General features: G+C 50.2%; 1 protein-coding gene across 4 annotated transcripts; it reads left to right on the top strand.

The window, feature by feature from the left end:
* The first annotated feature begins 4708 nt into the window (after positions 1-4708).
* On the top strand, positions 4709-24016 carry SLC45A1 (solute carrier family 45 member 1). Of its 4 annotated transcripts, none has more exons than XM_065935828.1 (8): positions 4709-5105; positions 5830-5922; positions 6437-6661; positions 12373-13115; positions 16502-16655; positions 18379-18555; positions 20170-20375; positions 22628-24016. In XM_065935828.1, exons 1-8 carry the CDS (start codon positions 4709-4711, stop codon positions 22895-22897), a joined length of 2265 nt encoding a protein of 754 aa, XP_065791900.1. In that variant the 3' UTR covers positions 22898-24016. The 4 variants fall into 4 exon arrangements, with proteins under 4 accessions (XP_065791900.1, XP_065791899.1, XP_065791902.1 ...); XM_065935827.1 differs by having other exon boundaries at positions 16502-16682; positions 18367-18555; XM_065935830.1 differs by lacking the exon at positions 5830-5922.

Here is a 24016-nt window from a genome sequence, read left to right as displayed (position 1 = left end):
ACCAGGGCTTTGGGGATCAATGGGCTGCCAGATTGCCACCGATCAAAAATGAGAAGTGGGCTAGGATTCAGTAGCTAGTTCACTAAATATATCCCCTGAAGTCCACCTTTCTCAGATGGTGGCTGAGACAGTAAAGAGTCTGCCTGCAATGTGGGAGACCCAGGTTCAATCCATGAGTCAGGAGGATCCCCTGGAGAATGAAATGGCAATCCACTCCAGTATCCTTGCCTGGAAAATCCCATGGATGGAGGAGTCTGGTGGGCTACAGTCCATGGGGTCGCAAAGAATCAGACACGACTGAGCGACTTCACTGAAGTACACAGAGTCCTTCACTAGTCTGGGAAGATTTCCTTGAAATATTAACTTGGAGAAATAGTAGGAGTGGGTGATTTTAAGCATTCAAATTACATGGACATTGTTTATCTTTGTTAATCATTTGGCGCCTAATCGACTTGAGGGATTTATTCTTTTAAACATCCTCTGTATTCTAGAAGGACAGTGGACCCAACATACAACCTGTGGGGGTCCAGGAATATGTGCAGATCTGGGGGAGCGGTCTGAATAGTGGTAATATAGTATGATCAAGATGTCTGGTGAATATTTGTGTTAGTGTATTAAAATTCCATTTACTAGTTTACATTTTACTTTCATTTTTTAATAACATTAAAAAAATGAAAAAAAATTTTTTCAAAAATGTTTTAAACAGTCCTTAGAATAAGCTTACCTCCCCCAGTGGCTCAGACGGTAAAGCATCTGCCTACAATGCAGGAGACCTGGATTCAGTCCCTGGGTTGGGAAGATCTCCTGGAGAAGGAAATGGCAACTCACTCCAGTATTCTTGCCTGGAAAATCCCGTGGATGGAGGAGCCTGGTAGGCTACAGTCCATGGGTCGCAAAGAATTGGACACGACTGAGACACTTCACTTTACTTTAGAATAAACTTTCACAGGCAACTTGTAATACATGTATTTTAAAATAAAAGTGGTAAGCCTGAAACTTGAAAATGAATCCATAATGAAGGCTTTTTTCAAGTTCTGATGTAATTCTGATTTAGATGAGGGAGGAGAAGTGTAGGATGGGGGGAGGTGTGAGGGTCTTCCTTTTGCTAAGACAGACCGCAGACTGTGTTTTAAAGCTGGGGGTGGTGGGCAGGTGATGGTGAAACTGTCACATCACAGGTAGAGACATGGGGTATTTAGGTAGCCCATTTTAAGCATGTGTGCTCAGTCATGTCCAACTGTTTGTGACCCCATGGACTATAGCCTGTCAGGCTCCTCTGTCCATTTTAAGTGGGTTACAAAGTTTCCCCTTTTCAAAAATATACTTCTACCCTATGCATGTAAGGCTAAAATTCTTCCAAAGTGGGCTCATGGTCCTTCACTCTAAAATGAAAGGATTTCTAATATATTTTCACTGAAGTTCACTTTATGGAAGTAAAATACCAACAGGAAAGAGAAGTGTCACATGCCTGCAGGGGCAGGGAGAGAGGCAGAGAAGGAGTTAGCCACTGAGGCAGGTGTGAGGCTGTGACCAGACAGCTGGAGTCAGGTTAAGTCTTTAACACACCTGGGCTAAGGTCTTCCTCTGACTTCTAAGGAGACAGTCTTCAGTGTTCCAGAAGGTCCTCTACTTCTGTGACACTGTAAAATGTGTTTATTTTTAATTGTAGGATCATTGCTTTACAATATTGGTTGGATTTCTGCCATACATCAACATGAATGAGCCATAGGTGTACATATGTCTCCTCCCTCTTAAACCTCCCTCCCACTTCCTACCCTTTCCCATCTCTAGGTTGTTATGGAAATGGTGAAGGACAGGGAAGCTTGGCATGCTGCAGCCCATGGGGTCGCAAAGAGTCGGACACGACGGAGTGACTGTAACAACACGGTTGTTACAGGTTACAACACGGTTGTAACAACAAGGTTGTTAGTTTGAGTTCCCCGAGTCATACATCAAATTTCCAGTGGCTATCGATTTTGCATATGGTGGTGTATAAGCTTCCATATTACTCTCTCCATCCATATCACCCTCTCCTTCCTCCCTCACTGCCCTTGTCCGTAAATCTGTTCTCTGTCTATGTCTCCAGTGCTGCCCTGCAAACGGGTTCATCAGTACCATATTTCTGTCATCTTAATGAATGAAGTTCCAGGGATAGCTAACAACCACCTGGGTTTTTTAAGGCAAGGCCAGCCAATTTTTCTGGAGTATTTCCTATTTACAAGGGCCTGAGTGAGACCTGTAAGGAACATAAACAAGATGCTTAGTTTAAAATTTAAAAAAAATCTTGACTTAATCTTCCTAAATGGATCATGTTTTTAATGAAGTATTACTTGTCTACATAGTTCTTAGGTGCCTCTGCTCTTACTGTAGAAGAGAGCGTGGGATTTTTTTTAAGGGCATGAGATAAGCCTTTTCTAGAAATGAGAGCAGACTGGTTATGTCATTCCCTGTCACCTTGGTGTGAAATCCACCTCCTACAAGATCTTGCTGATCAGCTAATCCCTTCTTGATGGGTTCATCTCTCACCATCCGACCACCACTGTGCCCAGCTGCTGCACAGAGCTCCTTTTCATGGATGGTCCCCACTGCTTAGAATGTCTTTCCTCCACTTTTTCACCTAACTTGAGGGCAAGAACTGTGTCGTCCTTTTATCTCTATAAATTCAGTATCTTGGTATTCAGTACTCAGCCAAATGGTAAGATAGGAAGGTAGGTGGGCAAGTAGATCATAGGATGGATGGATGGATGGATGGATTGCTGGATAGATAAATGTATGAAAGAGAGGATGGATAAATGGATGGATGGATGCATGGATGCATGGATGGGTGGAAGGGAGGATGAATGAATGGATGGGTGGAAGAGAGGATGGATAAATGGATGGATGGATTGGTGGATGGATAGTTTGTTGGATTAATATGATGTTCTGAATCCTGCTGGGACATCTATAGAATAAAACATTTCTATCACGATGTGTTCTGAAGAGAAGGAAGACAATCCCCGAGTGGACAGGATAGGTTGGGAGGAGTTTGGGGTGCAAATCTGACATAACAAGAGATTTCAGAGTGATTTGTAAAGAAGTTATCGACTAGCAAGAGTTTGACAGAGGGCATACAGTAAGTTAAAGCCAGAAATAAGGGCCTCATTTCTAAAGCTTAAAAACTATTTTGAAAGAAAGCCTCTACTGTTTATTTTGGTAAATAACAAGAGTTCTTGTTAGGAAACCTATCAATGTTGGGAATGACATCTCAGGTTTGGGGCCTACTTCTCAGGAAGGATTCCAAGGGAAACTTAAGGGCACTTCCCTGGTGGTCCAGTGGTTAAGGGGCACGGGTTCAGTCCCTGGGGCATGGGTTCAGTCCCTGGTCAGGGAATTAAGATCCCATATGCCTTGAGATGAGGCCAAAAAGTTAAAAAAAAAAAAAAAAGATGAAACATAGGCATCGGTTTTCTGTGAGGCAGATGGAGTGGGCTATGTCAGAGAGGTCAACCCCAATCCAGGACGTCCCCCTCTTGTATTTTTATCTGTCTCTTTCCCTCTGATCTTAGCAGCTTTTCTCTCCCTGTGCTTGGTAAAATTGACATTGGCTAAAACACACAGGTCAACAAGCTAGAATCTATTCCTGTAATATTTATAATCTAGATTAATTTCTAAGCAATGAAAACTGTTGGATGCCCAGGGGTACAGATTGCAAACCCCAGGGGGTGATGGTGGGAAACAGAGTGGGTGGGAATGTCTGTAAGGTCCGCAAGCCTGCTATTTCTCTACTGAGGCTGAGGGTGTTACACAATTTCTCAAAAAAAATAGCTTGAGGATGGAGGAAAATCTATTTCTCACCCTCCCAAATTCTTCTTGTCGCTCATTTTCTTTTTTTGTAAGCTGTATCCCTGTTCAGTGTGTTGTCTGTGACATGCAGGATTCAGGAAGTTCTGTTTATTTCTTTAAAGAGAACATTTTCAAACACTGCAAAAGTCTCAGTTCTCCTGGCTCAACTGAAAATTCATTTGTCCAGTTGATGTAAAAGGAAAAGACTTGAGTTAAACTCATTCAGCTCCTTTTAGGCTCAGATCCTTGGTTTAAGGTGGAGCATAAACTCGGGTGTTAGGGAGGGTGCCCACTGTGGCCCTCCATCCTGAGATGGAGGGGCTGTCCCCTCACCACACACTAGCGCTTGGGGTGCCTGTGGGTCCTTCTCCCTGCCTCCCCCCACCCCAGGGTGTCTGGTCTCTCTTCTCTGCTCCCCTGGGGCCTGCAGGGGAGGGCAAAATTAGCCACAGGTCCTAGAAGAGCCCTGTGTCCTTTGGGGCCTGAGAACAGCCACAGGGCTCTTGGTGGCCCCCACTCCTCCTGGTTCTTTGCCGGACCTCCCTGATGGAGCCTGTTTGGGGAACTGTCCCTTTGCGTTTTAGCGTGGGGACAAGCTAAAGGACCTGAAGGACCAACTCTTGTCCCCTTGGGAAGGTAGGCTGCCCCGATGTGAAAGCCAGGTCCAGGAGCACCGTCCATACTGAAGGCTCCACTCTGGGGGCTCAGTGTTGGCTCTAAGGGGCGCCCGTGTGAACTCCATTCCCACGTGGACAGGGTAGCAGGGCCCCGGGGTTTGAAGGCAGAGCCACCTGGATAAACTCGCTCTAATAGCAGAGGCCCTGCGGGTGACGGCTGCCCCCTGACTGGGCTTTCCCCACAGGAGCACCCACCGGCCCCCCCTGCGATGATCCCCCCGGCCAGCAGCACCCCTCCGGGAGAGGCCCTCTTCCCCGCCTTGGCCCCCCAGGACTTCTGGAGGCCCCCAGTCACTGGCTACTTGGGCTCCGTGACCCAGCACATCAGCCACCGGGCCAACAATTTCAAACGACATCCCAAGAGGAGGAAATGCATCCGGCCCTCACCACCCCCGCCCCCCAACACCCCCTGCCCGATCGAGCTGGTGGACTTCGGGGACCTGCACCCCCAGAGGTCCTTCCGGGAGCTGCTGTTCAACGGCTCCGTCCTCTTCGGCATTGAGTTCAGCTACGCCATGGAGACGGCATACGTCACCCCTGTGCTGCTGCAGATGGGCCTGCCCGACCAGCTCTACAGCCTCGTGTGGTTCATCAGCCCCATCCTCGGTGAGTCCTGCACAGCCCGCCGGCCTCCGGAGCCTCCCTAGAAGCTTCCAGAAACCTCACTGGGGGACAAGAGAGGGGCCAAAGTCGAGCCCACTCAGTTGTGTGGGGCTCTAGGTAAAGAATCCGCCTGCCAATGCAGGAGACGCAGGTTCCATCCTTGGGTCGGGAAGATCCCCTGGAGAAGGGAATGACAACCCACTCCAGTATTCTTGCCTGGAGAATCCCATGGACGGAGGAGCCTGGTGGGCTACAGTCCATGGGGTTGCAAAGAGTCAGACACGACTGAGCGACTGAGCATGCACACACGCAAGAAAACCCAGGTTTGGCCAGTCAGATCCCATCTTTTAAGCAATTTTATTTGAATCAGGCAGAGGATGTGGTGCCACATAGACTCCAGGCTGTCGCTGGAGGATCCAAGCAACACAGCAGGGGGTGGTTTGGGTCTAGGAGACTCTGCACTTCCTCGGATTCCCAAGGAGGTCACAGCAATTCCATGCCTCACGGGGGCTTGAGTTGAAAATTTAAGGAGAAGCTCAGTGATTCCAGGAGTCTGTTTATCTTTCATTTTCTAGCTTAGGGTTTTGTTGCTGGCTCGGAGTTTCATCATCTGATTCTTTAGATGCCCTGGAGACGGGTGAATGCAAGTGTTTCAAGACTCTGGGGAGGCTGTGTCCGAGTCAGTCGTGGGGACCCCAGTGTTGACTGCTGACCTTCTCGGTTTCAGGATTCCTACTGCAGCCTCTATTGGGTGCTTGGAGTGACCGATGTACCTCAAGGTTTGGAAGGAGACGCCCCTTCATTCTTGTCCTGGCTATAGGTCTGTTGTTTTGGCATCGAAATAAAATGGAAAAAAAGAAAAATTTTTAAAAATGCCCCAACTGCTTTCTCTTGGGAAAATCTAAGAATATTAACCAAAACCAGTAATCCAGCTCATATCACTGGTGTGGGAGCCGGGAGTTCCCTGTAACCTGGCTCTGGTTAACTGTGGAAGTCTCTCTGATCATATTTTTACAACAAGTTAATAGAGGAGTTCCCTGGTGGCTAGTGGTTAGGGTTCCAGGCATTCACCCCTGTGGCTGGGGTTCAATCTCTGAGTGGGGAACTGAGATCCGAAAAGCCACACAGCTCAGCAAAAAAAGAAAAAAAGTGAGTTAATAAAATCTTCTCTATTATTCCAGCTATGCTTGATGGAATAAAAACCCTGATCTAAGTGCTCTGTTTGAGGTTTGATTAAGAAGGAATTCTTGGGGCCCTCAAGATTCTAGCCTTAAGTGGCGGCTGCCGGGCCGGCAGGTCTGCGTTCCCCGAGTGACTCTGTTCTCCGTCCCCAGGGGCGCTGCTGGGCCTCTCGCTGTTGCTCAATGGCAGGGACATTGGGACGGCGCTGGCCGACACAGCCGGTGACCATAAGTGGGGCATCCTTCTCACCGTCTGCGGTGTGGTGCTGATGGACTTCAGCGCGGACTCGGCCGACAACCCCAGCCACGCGTACATGATGGACGTGTGCAGCCCGGCCGACCAGGACCGGGGCCTGAACATCCATGCCCTCCTGGCAGGTAAGGGAGGAGCAGGGAAGTGATTGAAAGTGTGTCTCTCAAACCATGGGTATCAGTAATATAGCTATATTAATATATACAGATGTTATATATCTTATCTCTATTTCATTGTATAGTTGATTTACAATGTCACGTTATTCTGAGGTGTGCAGCAAAGTGACTCACTTATATATACTATATATATATTATATAATGTACATTCTTTTGCAGACTCTTTTCCCTTAAAGGTTATTATGATATGAGTATAGTTCCCTGTGCTATACAGTGGGTCCTTATCGTTATCTGTTTTATATATAGGAGTGTATATATGTTAATCCCAAATGTTAATCTATCCCTCCCCCATCTCCTTCCCTCTTAGGTAGCCATAAATTTGTTTTCTATGTCTGCAGGTCTGTTTCTGTTTTGTAAATAAGTTCATTTGTTATCATTTTTTTTAGGCTCCACATATAAGTGAAATCATATGATATTTGTTTTTCACTTAGTATGGTCGTCTCCAGGTCCAATCATGTTGCTGTGCATGGCATTATTTCATTATTTTTAATGGACCATATTTTTTATATATATGCATATAAGTGTGTATGTATCTATGTATGAATGTGTGTGTATATAGCTGTGTGTAGATATAATTTTATAGTGTTGGTTCTTGTTGTTCGTGTAGTTACGTCCTACAAAAGTGCCATAAGTCCTGAATTAGCCAACCCCAAATCCTAGCCCCATGGAGACATACAGGGTTAGTTTGCTGCAAACATCCAATCACATCATTTTGGCCAATGGATTAATACATAACCTTGTTTTATGTGTTTCTGTCTAAAGACAGCTTATTTTGTATATATCACTGATGCATTAACCTTGAACTCACATCCCTGGTCAGTGAACTAAGATCCTGCAAGCCTTGTGGCACAGCCGAAAAAATAAGATAAAATAGCAATGGAAAAGATTTCTAAAAATCAAGGGCAAGTTGTCACACATGGGGAGCCTATATGAAGAGACTGGGTGGCCCAGCAGTTAGAAAGTCTGAGCTCTGGGAGCTAAAATCCTGAATCAGGTTTGTCTTTTTCCTCCTGTTCATGGTGGGACTTTGGGTAACTGCTTGACCTCTCCAAGCCTCAGTTGCTTTTTCTAGAAAATGCAGTTGTTTATCACTCTCTCTTTACACTGCTTTATGCATGTGGGCCCAGGGGGCTTCTGCATGGATCCAGGCAGGTAGGGTTTGGAAGGTCAGAAGAACAAATTCACTTTTTACCTTACATATATATATATATATATATATATATATATATATGTATGTATGTATGTAACCTTTTAACCCCAACTTATGATGGCTTGACTTACGATTTTTTGCCCTTTGACAAAAGCTTTTAGATTTTCTCTCTTCCCAGGTTACTGATACGCAGCCCAGTCCTCTCTCATGGGGCTTCCCAGGTGGCGCTAGTGGTAAAGAACCCACCTGCCAATGCAGGAGACATAAGAGACATGGGTTCGATCCCTGGGTCAGGAAGATCCCCTGGAGGAGGGCATGGCAACCCACTCCAGTATTCTTGCCTGGAGAATCCCCATGGACAGAGGAGCCTGGCAGGCTACAGTCTGTGGGGTCACAAAGAGTTGGAAGTGACTTAGCGTGCACACACGCCTCTCCCATGATGCTGGGCAGTGGCAGCCACCACTAAGGGTCGACATCCCTACACTTAACAGCTGATCTGTTTTTTCACTTTCAGGACAGTCTTCAGTCAGTTATATGAGATAGTCAGCACTTTATTATAAAATAAGCTTTGTGTTAGATGCCCAACTGCAGGTTAATGGAAATAATCTGAGCATGTTTAAACTGGGTGGGGCTAAGCAATGATATTCAGTAGGTTAGGTGTATTCAATGCATTTTTTTTTCCTTTTTTAAAAACTTTAAGTATAGTTGACTTACAATGTTGTGTTACTTTCAGATGTACAACAAAGAGACTCAGATATACACATATGGGCTTCCCAGGTGGCTCAGCAGTAGAGAAGCCCCTGCCAAGCAGAAGACTTGGGTTTGATCCCTGGGTCAGGAAGATCCCCTAGAGAAGGGAATGGCAATTCACTCCAATATTCATTCCTGGTGAATTCCAGGAAAATTCCAGGAAAATGGACAGGGGAGCCTGGCAAGCTACCGTCCATGGGGTCGCAAGAGTTGCATGCGACTTAGTGACTATATATATTGGAGTATAATTCCCTGTGCTGTATAGTAGATGTTCAGTTCAGTCACTCAGTTGTGTTTGACTCTTTGTGACCCCATAAACCACAGCACACCAAGCCTCCCTGTCCATCACCAACTCCCGGAGTCCACCCAAACCCATGTCCATTGAGTCGGTGATGCCATCCAACCATCTCATCCTCTGTCGTCCCCTTCTTCTCCTGCCCTCAATCTTTCCCAGCATCAGGGTCTTTTCAAATTAGTCAGCTCTTTGCATCAGGTGGCCAAAGTATTGGAGTTGTAGCTTCAAAATCAGTCCTACCAATGAACACCCAGGACTGATCTCCTTTAGGATGGACTGGTTGGATCTCCTCGAAGTCCAAGGGACTCCCAAGAGTCTTCTCCAACACCACAGTTCAAAAGCATCAGTTCTTCTGTGCTCAGCTTTCTTTACAGTCAACTCTCACATCCATACATGACCACTAGAAAAACCATAGCCTTGACTGGATGGACCTTTGTGGACAAAGTAATGTTTCTGCTTTTTAATATGCTGTCTAGGTTGGTCATAACTTTCCTTCCAAAGAGTAAGCGTCTTTTAATTTCATGGCTGCAATCACCATCTGCAGTGATTTTGGAGCCCAGAAAAATAGTCAGTCACTGTTTCCACTGTTTCCCCATCTATTTCCCATGAAGTGATGGGACCGGATGCTATGATCTTAGTTTTCTGAGTTGAGCTTTAAGCCAACTTTTTCACTCACCTCTTTCACTTTCATCAAGAGGCTTTTTAGTTCCTCTTCACTTTCTGCCATAAGGGTGGTGTCATCTGCATATCTGAGGTTATTGATATTTCTCCCGGCAACCTTGATTCCAGCTTGTGCTTCCTCCAACCCAGTGTTTCTCCTGATGTACTCTGCATATAAGTTAAATAAGCAGGGTGACAATATACAGCCTTGATGTACTCCTTTTCCTATTTGGAGCCAGTCTGTTGTTCCATGTCCAGTTCTAACTGTTGCTTCCTGACCTGCATACAGGTTTCTTAAGAGGCAGGTCAGGTGGTCTGGTATTCCTATCTCTTTCAGAATTTTCCACGGTTTATTGTGATCCACACAGTCGAAGGCTTTGGCATAGTCAGTAAAGCAGAAATAGATGTTTTTCTGGAACTCTCTTGCTTTTTCGATGATCCAGAGGATGTTGGCAATTTGATCTCTGGTTCCTCTGCCTTTTCTAAAACCAGCTTGAACATCTGGAAGTTCACGGTTCACATATTGCTGAAGCCTGGCTTGGAGAATTTTGAGCATTACTTTACTAGCGTGTGAGATGATGGGTGCTTGTTATCTATTTGATATATATGAGTATGTATTAAGTGCATTTTTTTCAGCTCATGATATTTTCAACTTATGATGGACTTATCAGGATTTAACCCTGTTGTAAGCACAGGAAGATCTCTACATGTCTGCTTTTTTTTCTTTCTTTTTTAAAAATTATGTTAGAATACAAGTAACATAAAATTTATCATTTTAGCCATTTTAAAGTGTTAGTTCTATGATACTCTCACACTGTTGGGTCATCATCACCACTGTCCGTCCCCATAACGTTCTCATCTTGTAAAACAAACTCATGACCATTAAGTAATAATACTCCAATCTCCCCTCTCCCCAACTCCTGGCAATCGCCATTCTCCTTTCTCTGTCTATGAATTTGACTACTTGAAGTAACTCTTGTGAGTGAAATCAAATTTGTCTTGGTGATGGTCTTATTTCACAGAGTGTAATGTCCTTAAGGTTCACCCATGTTGTGGCATATGTTAGAATTCCCTACTTTTTAAGACTGAATAGTGTTTCATCGCATTCATAGACCACACTTTGCTTACCCATTCATCCTTTGATGGACTCTTTGGTTACTTCCACAACTTAGCTGTTGTGAATAACGCCGCTGTGAACATGAATGTACAAATATCTCTTCAAGACTCTGCCTTCAGTTCTTTTGGGGTCTAGACACAGACATGGAATTGCTGGGTCAGACAACAATTCTATGTTTAATTTTTTGAGGAATTTCGTACTGTTTTCCACGAGAGCTGCACCATTTTACATCTCCACCAACACTGCACAAGGGCTCTAATTTCTCCACTTTCTTGCCAAATGATCGTTTTCTGAGTTTTAAAAAGTTGTTTTAATAGTGGCCATCCTGATGGATGTGAAGTAATATCTCACTGTGGCTCTGAGTTGCATTTCCCTAATGATCGGTCATATTGAGCATCTTTTCATGTGCTCACTGGCCATTCACAGACCATGTCTATGAATGTCTATTCAAGTCCTTTGCCCACTGTTTGAATCAGGCTGTTTTTTTCTTTGCTGTTGAGTTGATGGTGTGGTTCCTTAGCTGTGCAGATGTATCACTTTGATTATTTTTAAAAAAACTAAGTTCTCGCAAATCTGACCTTGATTAAGGGTCACAAATCTGCAACTATGTCTTCAGAAGGGGTGGGAGGAAGCTAGTTAGGACCATAAATATGGGAAGTTAAGAATAATAAAGGGGGGATGAAATTGGGTCATTTGTAGAGAGATGGATGAACCTGTCGGTTCAGTTGCTCAGGATTTTTGCAACCCTGTAGACTGCAGAATGCCAGACTTCCCTGTCCATCACCAACTCCTAGACCTTGCTCACACTCATGTCTGAGATTCTGTCTAGAAGGTCGACCCCTGATGTGGCTAGGTCTCCTCACTCGGAGGGTAGCCCAGGACACGTGATGGTCAGATGCAGGCTCCTGTGCGTCGCTAGGAGTAAACCAGTAGCCTAGTCAGAATACAGCTGCACTCAAAGTCAAAGGGCACATCTTTAGAAACCCAGAGGTGGGCTGGAACAAACAGCACTTTCTGGAGGTGAGAATATTCATTGCTGCTGGCTGGTGGCAATGTGACTTCACCCACATTTTTACATCGTGTTGTGTCAAATATTTATCATTTGCCGGATTCCCAAGACCATGGAATTGGTGAGGGAGATCAGAGGAAAGAACTAGATCCCTGCAGCCTTGCTGTTCCCCAAAGGCTCCAGGGCCTAGAGAGCTGGCCACCAGGGGCGACCCATTAGGGGTGACTCTTAATGGTGGTCATGCCTGAGGATGATGTCATAAGATAAGCAAGACGGGGGTGGTCCCTGGAATTCCCATGTGCACTTGTGCCGTGGTCTGTGCTGGGACCAGGTCTCCGAGTTTACACGGTCCTGGAGCTGTGGGAGGAGTGGGACCCCAGGGGGAGAGGTGACCTGGTGTCGACACTCACTCCTGGTCTTCCTATAACGCTGTGTGCAGAGGGGAACAGAATGAGGCAGGTGGTCATCATGCCCTGGCAGGTGACCCTTGAGTGCAGGTAACCAGGACAACCACCCCCCCAGCCATTTTCTTCTTCTTCTTCTTTGGGGTGTAGGTGGGACAGATAATCCATCCAGGTCCTTGGAGTGGATTTTTCAAGTCGAGTAAGGAAGGAGACACCTTCTTGGGGGCTTTCTTCCCTAACCCACAAGGAAAATTGACTGTTGCTTTTCTCCCCAGGTCTCGGAGGAGGGTTTGGATACGTGGTCGGGGGGATCCACTGGGATAAAACCAGCTTTGGGACAGCCCTGGGCGGGCAGCTGCGGGTAATCTACATCTTCACAGCCATCATCCTGAGCATTACCACCGTCCTGACCCTGGTCAGCATCCCTGAGAGACCCCTGCGGCCCCCAGGCGAGAAGAAGCCAACCATGAAGAGCCCCAGCCTCCCACTGCCTCCGTCCCCGCCTGTCCTGTGTGAGGAGGGTGCGGGCCAAACGGTCCCCTGCCCACCCCCAGCTCCCAGCCTTTATGCCAGCTTCTCCAGCCCCATCTCCCCGCTCAGCCCCCTCACGCCCAAGTATGGCAGCTTCATCAGCAGAGACAGCTCCCTGACGGGCATTAACGAGTTTGCCTCGTCCTTTGCCACGTCCAACATCGACAGTGTCCTCATCGACTGCTTCACAGGTGGCCACGACAGCTACCTGGCCATCCCCGGCAGCCTCCCGAGGCAAGCCATCAGCGTCAGCTTCCCCCGGGCCCCCGATGGCTTCTACCGCCAGGACCGCGGCCTCGGGGACCGGCGGGACGTCGCCCTGGCCACTGGCCCTGATGGGGATGTGCTGAGGGTGGGCTCCCTGGACACCTCCAAGCCACGGTCGGCCGGGATCCTGAAGAGACCCCAGACCTTGGCCATCCCAGATGCGGCTGGAGGAAGCGGCCCCGACACCAGCCGGAGAAGGAACGTGACCTTCAGTCAACAGGTAAGAGCAAACATCGGGGCTGGGGCAGAGCGGGGGACGAGGAGGGGGAAGAGCCAGGGGTCAGAGGGGACCATGTGCATGGTCCTCTCTTCATTTAGATAGATGACCTGGAAGGAAATTTGCGACCCTGGGTGAACCATTCAGGAAAGACTTGGGGCTAATGGATGAACCTCAAGGACACGCCCAGCCCCAATAGCCTGGTGCTCTTCATCCAGTCAGTGTGGGGATTCTGGGGCCCACATGAGCCCAGGTGCACTCAGGGTCCCTGCAGTGCTCTAAGAAACTGGCCACAGCAAAGGGGTGGCTCTTTCAAACACCCTTACGTTTGCCCAGAGGTGGTTCCGTGAGTTCAGCATCATATGTGCTGTCGTCATTTCTAGTCTTTTCCCCACATCCAGCCCACTTCGGCTATGTGCACCCACGGCAATGAGCCCAGACTTCCTGAAGGACAGAAATGAAACCTAAACCCTGGTGGCTGTTTCTGGGGCCTCCCTGGGTGGGCAATCTTAACTGGCCAGCCGGGAGGCTGTCAACACTGTGGATCCCAAAGGGTGCCGGAATGTTCTGGAAAAGCAGAGAACCTTCCAGAAGGTTGTCTGTGTTGTATGAGGGATTTGGCTGCAAGGCCACCAGCCGATATGTGGGATTTTAGCCATTTTCAGAGTCTGTGATCTTGAAGAGAACTACAGCCTTGCCACAGCAAAGGGGCTTCTGTAACTCAATGAAGCTATGAGTCATACCATGCAGGGCCACCCAGGACAGACCGGTTACAGTGAAGAGTTCTGACAAAATGTGGTCCACTGGAGGAAGGAATGGCAAGCCACTCCAGTATTCTTGCCACGAGAACCCCATGAGCAGTGTGAAAAGATGAAAAGATGAGCCCAGTACTTCCCAGACCGGAAGATGAGCCCCCAAGGTCGGAAGGTGTCCAGTATGCTACTGGGGAGGAATGGAGGGCAGTCACAAATAGCTCCAGAAAGAGTGAAGAGGCTGGGCCGAAGAGGAAAGGACACTCAGTTGTGGATGTGTCTGGTGGTGAAAGAAAAGTCTGATGCTGTAAAGAATCATACATTAAAGACAGTTATTCTTAGGATAAGAATATCTGGTGGTCCAGTGGTTAAGACTTTGCCCTTCAATGCAGGAGTTGTGGGTTTGAATCCTTGGTGGGTGAGCTAGGATCCCACATGCCTTGGGGCCAAAAAACAAACATTAAAACAGAAGCAATATTGTAACAAGTTCAATGAAGACTTAAAAAGAGAGTTATTCTCTCATTTAAAGTAGATGTGAGGGCCCTGTGGCCCCTTGCCCTCAGGGAACCCAGGGAATGGAGTTTCCTGAGCAGAAATCAACCTGCACAGGCCCCCAGGAGGGCAGTTCTGAAGCAAGTGACCTGGACACGCCCCTTGGACACAATTGCCCGTGTGACCGGAAGTGCCAGCCTCATCTCAATCAGGCATGCCCCCCGACCCTGTGCCTGAGAAGACACCTGATCTTGTAGGAGGCTCACCAGAGATGTTGGGAGGTGACCTCTCATGCTGCTTTTACTGTTAAATTCTGAAGTTTGACGCACCTCTTTGCATGACCGAGAGTCGATCCTAGGGCCTTCTTTTATCGTATCTTAAACTTAATGCCATCCCACCTCAAGGAAGCACTCTGCACAGGTGGTTGCCCGTCCTGCTGAGAAGTGTCCAGGCCCCGGTGGGCAGTGTCCGCCAGCTCCGATCCAGAAAGGGTTTGAAGCACTCAAAGTCACTGGAAGAAACCCATCATTGGCAGAGGGAAGTGATTTCTATAAGTGCTCAGGTCAAGGGCATGTCATGCTCACTCTTAATGACCATAGAGCAGTTCATCAGGCCTTTTGTCAGTACACTGGGCCATTCTATCCAGTTGCCCCAAACCCCACCTGGCTTCTGGATACAGTTCTTAAGTTCTAGTGGAAAGTCTCTTTTTCATCCTTTTTAAAACATTCTATTTTCAAATCGGTTCTGGGAGGAAAGTAAAAATCATGAGCTTAGTGTGAACACATCTGGGCTCAGCGGGGACGGGGTGTCAGGTGAAGTCTTGCTCCAGCAGTTATGGGTGACAAACTCTGTTGGCATGGTGGTTGCCCTCAGAACTGGCATCATGGGCTATTTCCTTCCTTTTCATTCTTCCACCTGGAGCATCCAGGTGCCGCCCCAACAAAAGCTCCTGCGTGGACCCACAGTAAGGTACCTTCTCTCCTCTCGAGATGTGTACCTCCCAAAGCCAACAGCTCACCTAGGTGGTGTCTGCACCTCCAGCCCTATGGGGGGGGGGGGGGGCTTGTCCTTCTGGGAAGAGGCTGCAAACGGAGCCATGAGTGTATTTGTCCCTGGAGCATTGCCCTGAACCCACTCGTCCCCATTTCAATGCTGGTGACGTGGGGCTGTCTGGGTACCCAGCTCCCTACCTGGGCTCCCTGGGCCCCCCTAAGCCCCCCTGTAGGCAGGCGTCCATCAGTCATGTTGAAATCTGCCTTTTACATCCTCTCTTCTGGAAAAGTCGGGACTTCATAATGTATGCTTTTGAGCCAATCCATATTTCTCTTCTTTCAAATGTATTTCACATTGGGCAAACTTACCCTCTGTGGCCGAAAGGCAGGCACAGCGAAGGGAGATTTTATGTTCAGCTGCCCCCGTCTCTGAAGAGACTAACGTTATGTGTCTCTTAAAATGTCATAAAGTCATATGACATAAGGTCATTTCTCTCATTTGGACCACGGGCCTCAGCAGGGTGGCCGGAGAACAGTAGGATGGTGTTTGGTGCCTGGTTCACACTGTCCAGGAAGACAAACCCTCACAGCCTCTGGGTCTGTGTTCCTAATTCACTTTCTCACTGAAGCAAAAGGTGGTGCTACTGGTAAAGAACCTGCCTACCAATGCAGGAAATGTAAGGGACGTGGGTTCGAGCCCTGGGTTGGGAAGATCCCCCGGAAGAGGGCATGGCAATCCACTCCAGTATTCTTGCCTGGAGAATCCCATGGATTGAGGAGCCTGGCGGGCTACAGTCCATAGGGTCACAAGGAGTTGGACATGACTGAAGCGACTTAACACACACGCATGGAGCTCCAATACTTTGGCCACCTGATGGGAAGAGCTGACACATTAGAAAAGACTCTGATGCTAGGAAAGATTGAGGGCAGGAGGAGAAGGGGGTGACAGAGGATGAAATGGTTGGCTGGCATCACTGACTCAACGGATATGAGTTTAAGCAAGCTCTGGGAGATGGTGAAAGACAGGGAAGCCTGGTGAGCTATTGTCCGTGGGGTCACAAAGAGTCGGACATGACTGAGCGACTTAACACGCACACATAGGGTGGCTGCGGTGTAGTGCTCTGATGAGGGATTTGGGGGGCTTCTCTTGCAGGTGGCAAATATTTTACTGAACGGTGTGAAATACGAGAGTGAGCTGACAGGCTCCAGCGAGCCGTCCGGGCAGCCGCTGTCCATGAGGCACCTCTGTTTCACCATCTGCAACATGCCCAGGGCGCTGCGCCACCTCTGCGTCAACCACTTCCTGGGTGAGCTCGTGGCAAAGCTTCCTGCCTGTCGTGCCCACCTCAGGTGGCCCTGCAGCGGGGGCACAGGCCCTGACCCAGGGCTAGGAATGCCCAGAGGCCTCTCCAACCCACCGGGCTTCCCCAGACACCACCAGGGGCAGGATGAGGTGGGGATGGAGCAGGGAGGTACCTGCTCCAGGTGTTCCCAGATTAACCAGGTCTCCTGGGTCTCCACGGAGCCCAGATCCTCAGGACCAAAACCTCCTCAGGCAACTCACAGTCAAGTGGGCTATCACTTTCCCACTGGAGGAATTTGTGTCTTAAGCCAGTCTGGACCCCTAACTCGTAGAGCAGAGATGTAGACACACCCAGACACACATGTATCAGGGGCTGGTCTCAAGTTCACAGGCTCAGCTTTCAGATGAATACCAAGAAGCCCCAGCTAGCATGCCATTCCCTCCAGCGTCTCTTCACTGTTGGGCTGTTGACCCTCTGATCTTAACCTAAGCTCTCAAACAATTGTGGGATGTAAAGCAGAATGACTTCCTGGAAGGCAATTTGGCAACAGACAAGAATCTTAAAAAATGCCCATAGCGTTTATCCCAGGGATCCTATTTGGTATTCGTTGCAAGGGTGTAGTCAGAGGTTTGATCATGAATCAAACCTGTACGAGGTATTGATCACAGCATGATTTATAACAGTCAAAGATCAAGATGGGCAAAAGGGTAAGCACCTAGCAATGGGGGAAGGGGTAAGTATATTAGGGTGAATCCACATTGTGAAATATTTTGCTGCCATTGAGATGGGGTTCTTTAAAAGTACTTAATGGCATAGGACACGTGCATGATAATTATTGAGGTTCCAGAGGCCCAGTAAACACCACCTCCTTCCTCTGTGAGAGAGAAATGGACGTGGAAACCAGGGGAAGGACCCCTACGGTTTTCTTGGTAACAGAGCAAATTAGGTTTCCATCAACACTTGCCCTTCCTAAGGTATTTCTCCCAGGTAAGCAGGCGATCCCCTGCCCTGCCTGTGACTGAAGCCCCACTGGCATTTTCTTTCTCCAGCAGAGGAGCGAGTGGAAAACCAGAGGTGGGGTTAACTTTCCTTCTGGTGATAGGATTCAGAGATAGAACAGAATGCAGAACTTCTCACAACAGGCCTTGTGTTATAAGAATATATATTTACTTTAAAAAGAGACAGGTAGGGGAACTTTACTGGGTGGTCCAGTGGTTAAGACTCCACGCTCCCAATGCAGGGGGTCTTGGTTCAAACCCTGGTCAAGGAACTAACTAAATAATTAATTTTTAAAAAAGGAAGGGTAGGAAACCTACAAAATTTTAACAGAGGTAAAGGCATCTCTGGGTGGTAAAGGTAATTCCTTCATATTTTTAAGAAATATTTTTTATATTTATTTTTACAAAATTAAAACATTTTTATTAAAATATTTTAAATAATTTTTAATCTTTATTTACTTCTTTGACTGCTCGGGACCTTTACTTGTGGCACACAGGATATTTTTTAGCTGGGGCATGCGGGACCTAGTTCCCTGACCAGGGATGGAACCCAGGCCCCCTGCATTGGGAGCTCAGAGTCTTAACCCCTGGACCACCAGGGAGGTCCCCCCTCTTCTTTAAGTTTTGAATCGACAGAACTCACGTGCTGCACTGGTGGTGGGTCAGAACCTGCTGGGGCGTGGGTGAGCGAGTGCCTGCCCCCCGGTCACCACCAGTGTCCCCCCCAGGGTGGCTCTCCTTCGAGGGGATGCTGCTCTTCTACACGGACTTCATGGGCGAAGTGGTGTTTCAGGGGGACCCCAAGGCCCCGCACACATCAGAAGCATATCAGAAGTACAACAGCGGCGTCACCGTGGGCTGCTGGGGGATGTGCATCTACGCCTTCAGCGCCGCCTTCTACTCAGGTACCCACGGGCCGGGGCTGGGGTGTGGGGGGGCAGGCTCGGCCGGAGTTGGGGAGGCTGGGCGGGGTGGGGGCAGGCTCGGCTCGGGGGGTGTTAGGGGCAGGTTTTGGGGGCAGGCTTGGCGGGGGCGGGTGTTGGGACAGGCTTGGGGGCAGGCTCATGGGGGAAGCAGGCTCGGCTGGGTGTTAGGGGCAGGCTGGGGGGGCAGGCTCGGCTGGGGGGCAGGTTGGGGGGTGTTGGGGGTAGGCTCGGCAGGGGTGGTGGCCTTCCAGAAGGGTGGCGAGCGGACAGGCATTGAAGGAAGCCCAGTTTGGGGGCAGACAACGTTGTGTTTTTCTCTGTTTTCAGCAATCCATTGTGGGGGTCAGTCGGGGGCAGAACAGGGGAGGGTGTGTGTCCAGACCTGAGGGAGCAACTGGCCAGAGGGCTCAGGCCCGTAGGCAAGGGCCAAGTGCGGGCCCGGGGCCAATCCGTGAGGTCACGGATGGGTGCGCCATCCACCGGCCCCCCTCAAGTCTTTCCCACGTCAGTTCCTATGGTAGCTGGTCCAGAGGGGATGGAGGTGGAGGGGAGACCAGAGAAGCAGGTGGAGTGACATGGAAGTGGGCGGTGGGGACGGGGAGCCCGCGATGATCCTGAGGTTTGACCGTGGGTGACCCACAGCCCTAGGACGCTGTGCTGGATTCCTGAGGGTGCCAGGGCCATCCCAGCGGGGGTGTGACAGGGCAGTTTTGGGGGGTGCAGCCCCCAAACTTCATCTCAGGGGTTCACCCACGTTATCAGTAAAAGGCCAGAGAATTCAGCCTTCTGGCTTTTCTGGCCACAGGCTCGGTTGGAGCCCCTCGGGGCCACCCTTGAGGTGGATGAAACGTGATGACCACATGGGGCTAAATTCTGGCTAACCTTCTCTGATGTTTATGGGGATTTGGATTTTGTATACTTTTTACATGTCACAAATTATTCATCTTCTTTGGGTTTGTTTTAAACATTTGAAGATATAAAAGCCATCTTTAACTCCAGGTGGTACAGAAACAGGCTGCAGGCTGGACTCCACCTGAGAACTGTAAACTGTGGGCCCTGTTAACGAGTTCCAGCCCCACCATCGGGACCGTGACCTTTTGTGGGGGTCGAGAGACCATATTAAGAAAGAATTTCTTGGCTCTCAATGGCAGACACCGGGGGCTTGGGTGTTTGGTGGCACCTGGACGTGGGGAAGTGGCCCTAGGGCGTTGCGAGGGGTGGCCTGTGGAGTCTCAGCTCCCAGGCCTCTCAGGGTCCTTCAAGGCTGGCCCACTGGGGTGGGGCTGTCAGGGTCCTCACATTAGGAAAGAGGCAGAGGCAGTAGGATTTGTGCAGGAATTCAGGGCTCAGCTCTAAACCCTAAACTCTGGAGCCGCTGGCCTTTCCGCCCGAAGACCCCTTCACCTGCTGCAGCACCTGGGGGCCTGGCGCCTGGGCCGATGTGAACAGGGCTACCCCGGGTCCTGCCACCCATCTGGACACCCCGTCAGTGGTCCCTGAGCTCCCCGGGTCCCTGAGCGGGATGAGCTGCCTGCCGGTTGGGGGTGCCCGGGGCGCCGGGTGGGTTGTGCTCACCTTCCTCTCCCCTGACAGCGATCCTGGAGAAGCTGGAGGAGCACCTCAGCGTCCGGACGCTGTATTTCATCGCGTACCTGGCCTTCGGCCTGGGGACCGGGCTCGCCACGCTCTCCAGGAACCTCTACGTGGTTCTGTCCCTCTGCGTCACCTACGGCGTCTTGTTTTCCACCCTGTGCACCCTGCCCTACTCGCTGCTGTGTGATTACTACCAGAGCAAGCAGGTGAGCGCCCCGGCTTCTGGCTGCAGGCCCGGCGTCCAGGCTGAGCCTCCACCTGGGCAGGGTCCCGGCCCTCCTGCGGGGCTCGGGGGCCGCATTCAAAGGGGAAGATTATCAGGATGTGTCCGCAGAGCATAAACCCCAGAGGGAAGCTGCCCACATAGGGACTCGGGAAGCGGCGAGGGAGGGGCAAGGAGAGACCCACCCTGGGGTTCCCCTCTGCCAGGCTTCAGGGTCACCTGGAAGCACCGGGCCTTGGGCACCAACCACTTTGTGAACGAGGTCAATAATATGTGAACAGTTTTTTAAAAAATGAGAATCAATGCCAAAAGTCCACACTGAGCGGGAGACAGGAGCTTAAAGAGGATAACTGACAGGACCGAGAAACGACCTGGTGGTGTCAGAGGCAAAAGGAAAAACCAGGGGAAAAGATCCTGTCTTTATGTAAAAGTTGTTGTTTTGTTCAGGGTGGGTTTTCCTTTACCAGCTTAACTGAGGAAGAATTCAGCATAAAACTACACCATTCACCCATTTCCAGTGTACAATTAAGCAGTTTTTGGCATACTCATGCCATCAATTCTAGAACATTTTTGTCACACACACCCTGCCCTTCCCTGATAGCTCAGTTGGTAAAGAATCCGCCTGCAATGCAAGAAACCCTAACTCTCCTGGTTTGGGAAGATCTGCTGGAGAAGGGATAGGATACCCACTCCAGTATTCTTGGGCTTCCCTTGTGGCTCAGCTGGTAAAGAATCTGCCTGCAATACAGGAGACCTGGGTTTGATCCCTGGGTTGGGAAGATCCCCTGGAGAAGGGAACCCACTCCAGTATTCTGGCCTAGAGAATTCCATGGACTGTATAGTCCGTGGAGTCACAAAGAGTTGGACATGACTGAGTGACTTTCACTTTCACTTTCTTTCACCTCGCCCCCCACACCCCAGCCAAAAGAAGCCTCCAAGTATCACCCCTCCAGGCCTCCCCTCCCCCAGCCCTCTATAGTCACTGATCTGCTTTCTGTCTCTGGGGATTGGCCTGTTCTGGACATGTCACATCCATGGAATCACATGACATGTGGCCTTTTGTGCCTGGCCTCTCCCAGCCTTGCCTTTTTCAGGTTCATCCATGCTGTGTAGAGTGGATCCTTGCCTCCTCATTCCTCCTTGTGATCAAGCAATATTCCCATCAGAGATTTTTAGCTGTGACTTTGAGATTTTAAAACTCTGCACTGAAGACCACTGTGATACCGGCCATTCCTGCAGCCCCTCTAACCCTGGACCTCATCACCTCCCCCAGGCCTGGGCCCAAGGGCTGGCTCTCCCCCAGGACGGCACAGGGACCTCGGCCTGTGAGCCGTGCACATGGCCTGAGTGTCACTGTCCTGCTTGTCAGCTCCCCGGAACTCCTTCACCAGATACGCGGTTCTTGGTGGAGGGAGGCCCTGCCCCATGGGAAGGGACGTGGGGCCTCGGGCCACTTTTGATGGATCAGGGTGGAGCTGGCTGGGTGTCTCAGGCCTCTGCTGCCCCGCGAGTCTTACAGACACACTGTCTCCGCTGGGTTGCAGGTCCAAGGCTCACCTGTGACCTCCCCACCGCAGTGGCCCCATGGGCCAAGATGATGTCCCCAGGATACACGCAATGCCAATTTACAGACCCCCTTGCCAGGCTGTGGGGACAGAGCCTTGGATGGGACTGGGCGGGGTAGGCAGCATCCCAGAGGTGGCCACATCTGGTCGTGGGACCAGGCCAGTCTGGACCCCAGGTGGCACCCAGCAATGGTCCTCGCGATGCGGGTGGCCCAAGCTGGGTGTAGGGTCACTCCTGCCACCCCTCGGTGGCTCTGCTCAGAGTCCCTGTGTCTTCCATCCCCCAGTGTGGCGCTGGGTGGGGCCGCAGGGAGCCCTTAGTCCAAGGTGGAGGCCACGGGCCAGAGGAGCAGGCGCTGTAGACCCTGTGGGGGTCTCTGGGTGTGACAGGCATTATAGCAACAAGGGTTCAGAAAGGGGAGGAGCTAGGGTGGAGGGGGCGTGGCCTGGCGGGCCTTGAGGGGAGAGAGGCGGGGAGGAGCCTGTGTGTCCGCCTGTACCTGCTGGTCGCGGATTCCTCTTCTTCTTGTCATCTCTTTTCACAAATATTATTAACGTCTTGGCCAGACTCCCTGTGCACCGGGGCCTGGAAACAGGGAGCTGTCGGGCGTGGGGTGCCGGGTCCCGGGCCGCAGGGGGCCTGGTCTGGCTGACATGCGTCTCCGGTCAGTTCGCAGGGTCGAGCGCCGACGGCACCCGGCGGGGGATGGGCGTCGACATCTCCCTGCTGAGCTGCCAGTACTTTCTGGCCCAGATCCTGGTGTCCCTGGTGCTGGGGCCGCTGACCTCGGCCGTGGGCAGCGCCAACGGGGTGATGTACTTCTCCAGCCTCGTGTCCTTCCTGGGCTGCCTGTACTCCTCGCTGTTTGTCGTCTATGAAATCCCTCCCGGTGACGCCACCACCACCGAGGAGCACCGGCCCCTCCTGCTGAACGTCTGAGCCCGGGTCTGGAGCAGGCGGGTTGCGGAAACCCAAGGGGCCCCAGTGGACGGAGGCGGGACAGGTCTCCTGTCGGGATGTAAATATGTGATAAGACAATAAATGGCCACAACAGAGCCTATGGTTTCTAGTGTGGCTCTTGTGAGGGGCAGTAGGTCACCTGGGCACTGGGCCACTCATCACAGCGACTTAGCGGGGGACTTTAAGAGTCACTTGTGTATACACGTATAACCAGAGGCAACCCTGCACCCTACCTCCCACTCCTACCCCCTGCCCCAGACACTGGGGCAACATCTGGAGATATTTTGGATTGTCACATCTTGGGTGTGTGCTGATGCCCTGGAATGCTAGAAACACCCTAAGGTACACAGGATAACTGCCCACAATAAAGAAGGATCTGGCCCCCAAGTGTCTACAGGGCGGGGCAGAGAGAGCCTTGCCTAACTGTACATTGCTTCCCAGAACAGAGTTAGAGTAGAAGATGCTTTGGGGTCAGAAGACCTCATACCCATTCATTCTCTAACTTATTCATTCATCCATCCACTCATCCTTCCATCCATTCACTCATCTATCCATCTATCCATCATCCATCCATCCATCTATCCATCCATTCACTCATCTATCCATCTAGCCATCATCCATCCACTCATCCATCCACTCACTCATCTATCCATCCATCATCCATCCATCCATCCATCCATCCATCCATCCACTTATCCATCCATCCATTTACTCATCTATCCATCCATCCATTCATCCATCCATCCACACATGCACCCTACAGATACCCACTGAGTGTCCTGGGAGTAACAGGCAGTGGTAGGTCCTGGACGTCTAGCTGTGAGGTCTCTGCTGTTGTGGAGCTGATGTGAGGAGGAGAGACAGATAATACCCTGTCTAGGCCTGAGGATGACATTAGGTGCTGAGAGAACATGAGCAGAGGAGGATGGGGTGACAGAGTCGGGAGTGAGCTATGCTAGAGAGAATGGGGTTGATGTGCTCGATAAGGTGGGAACCTCCAGGAGCCGATGCCCCCCACTGAACGCCCATCCTGCCCTCAGACTTGACCCGCCCACCAGTGCCTGCTCATGGACCCGGATGGACCGACTTCTTGCGGGT

The sequence above is a fragment of the Muntiacus reevesi genome, chromosome 5, assembly GCF_963930625.1.
Source record: "Muntiacus reevesi chromosome 5, mMunRee1.1, whole genome shotgun sequence".
Taxonomy (NCBI): Eukaryota; Metazoa; Chordata; class Mammalia; order Artiodactyla; family Cervidae; genus Muntiacus; species Muntiacus reevesi.
The sequence above is the reverse complement of the archived record's forward strand: the minus strand, read 5'-3'. Positions and strand labels throughout refer to the sequence as shown.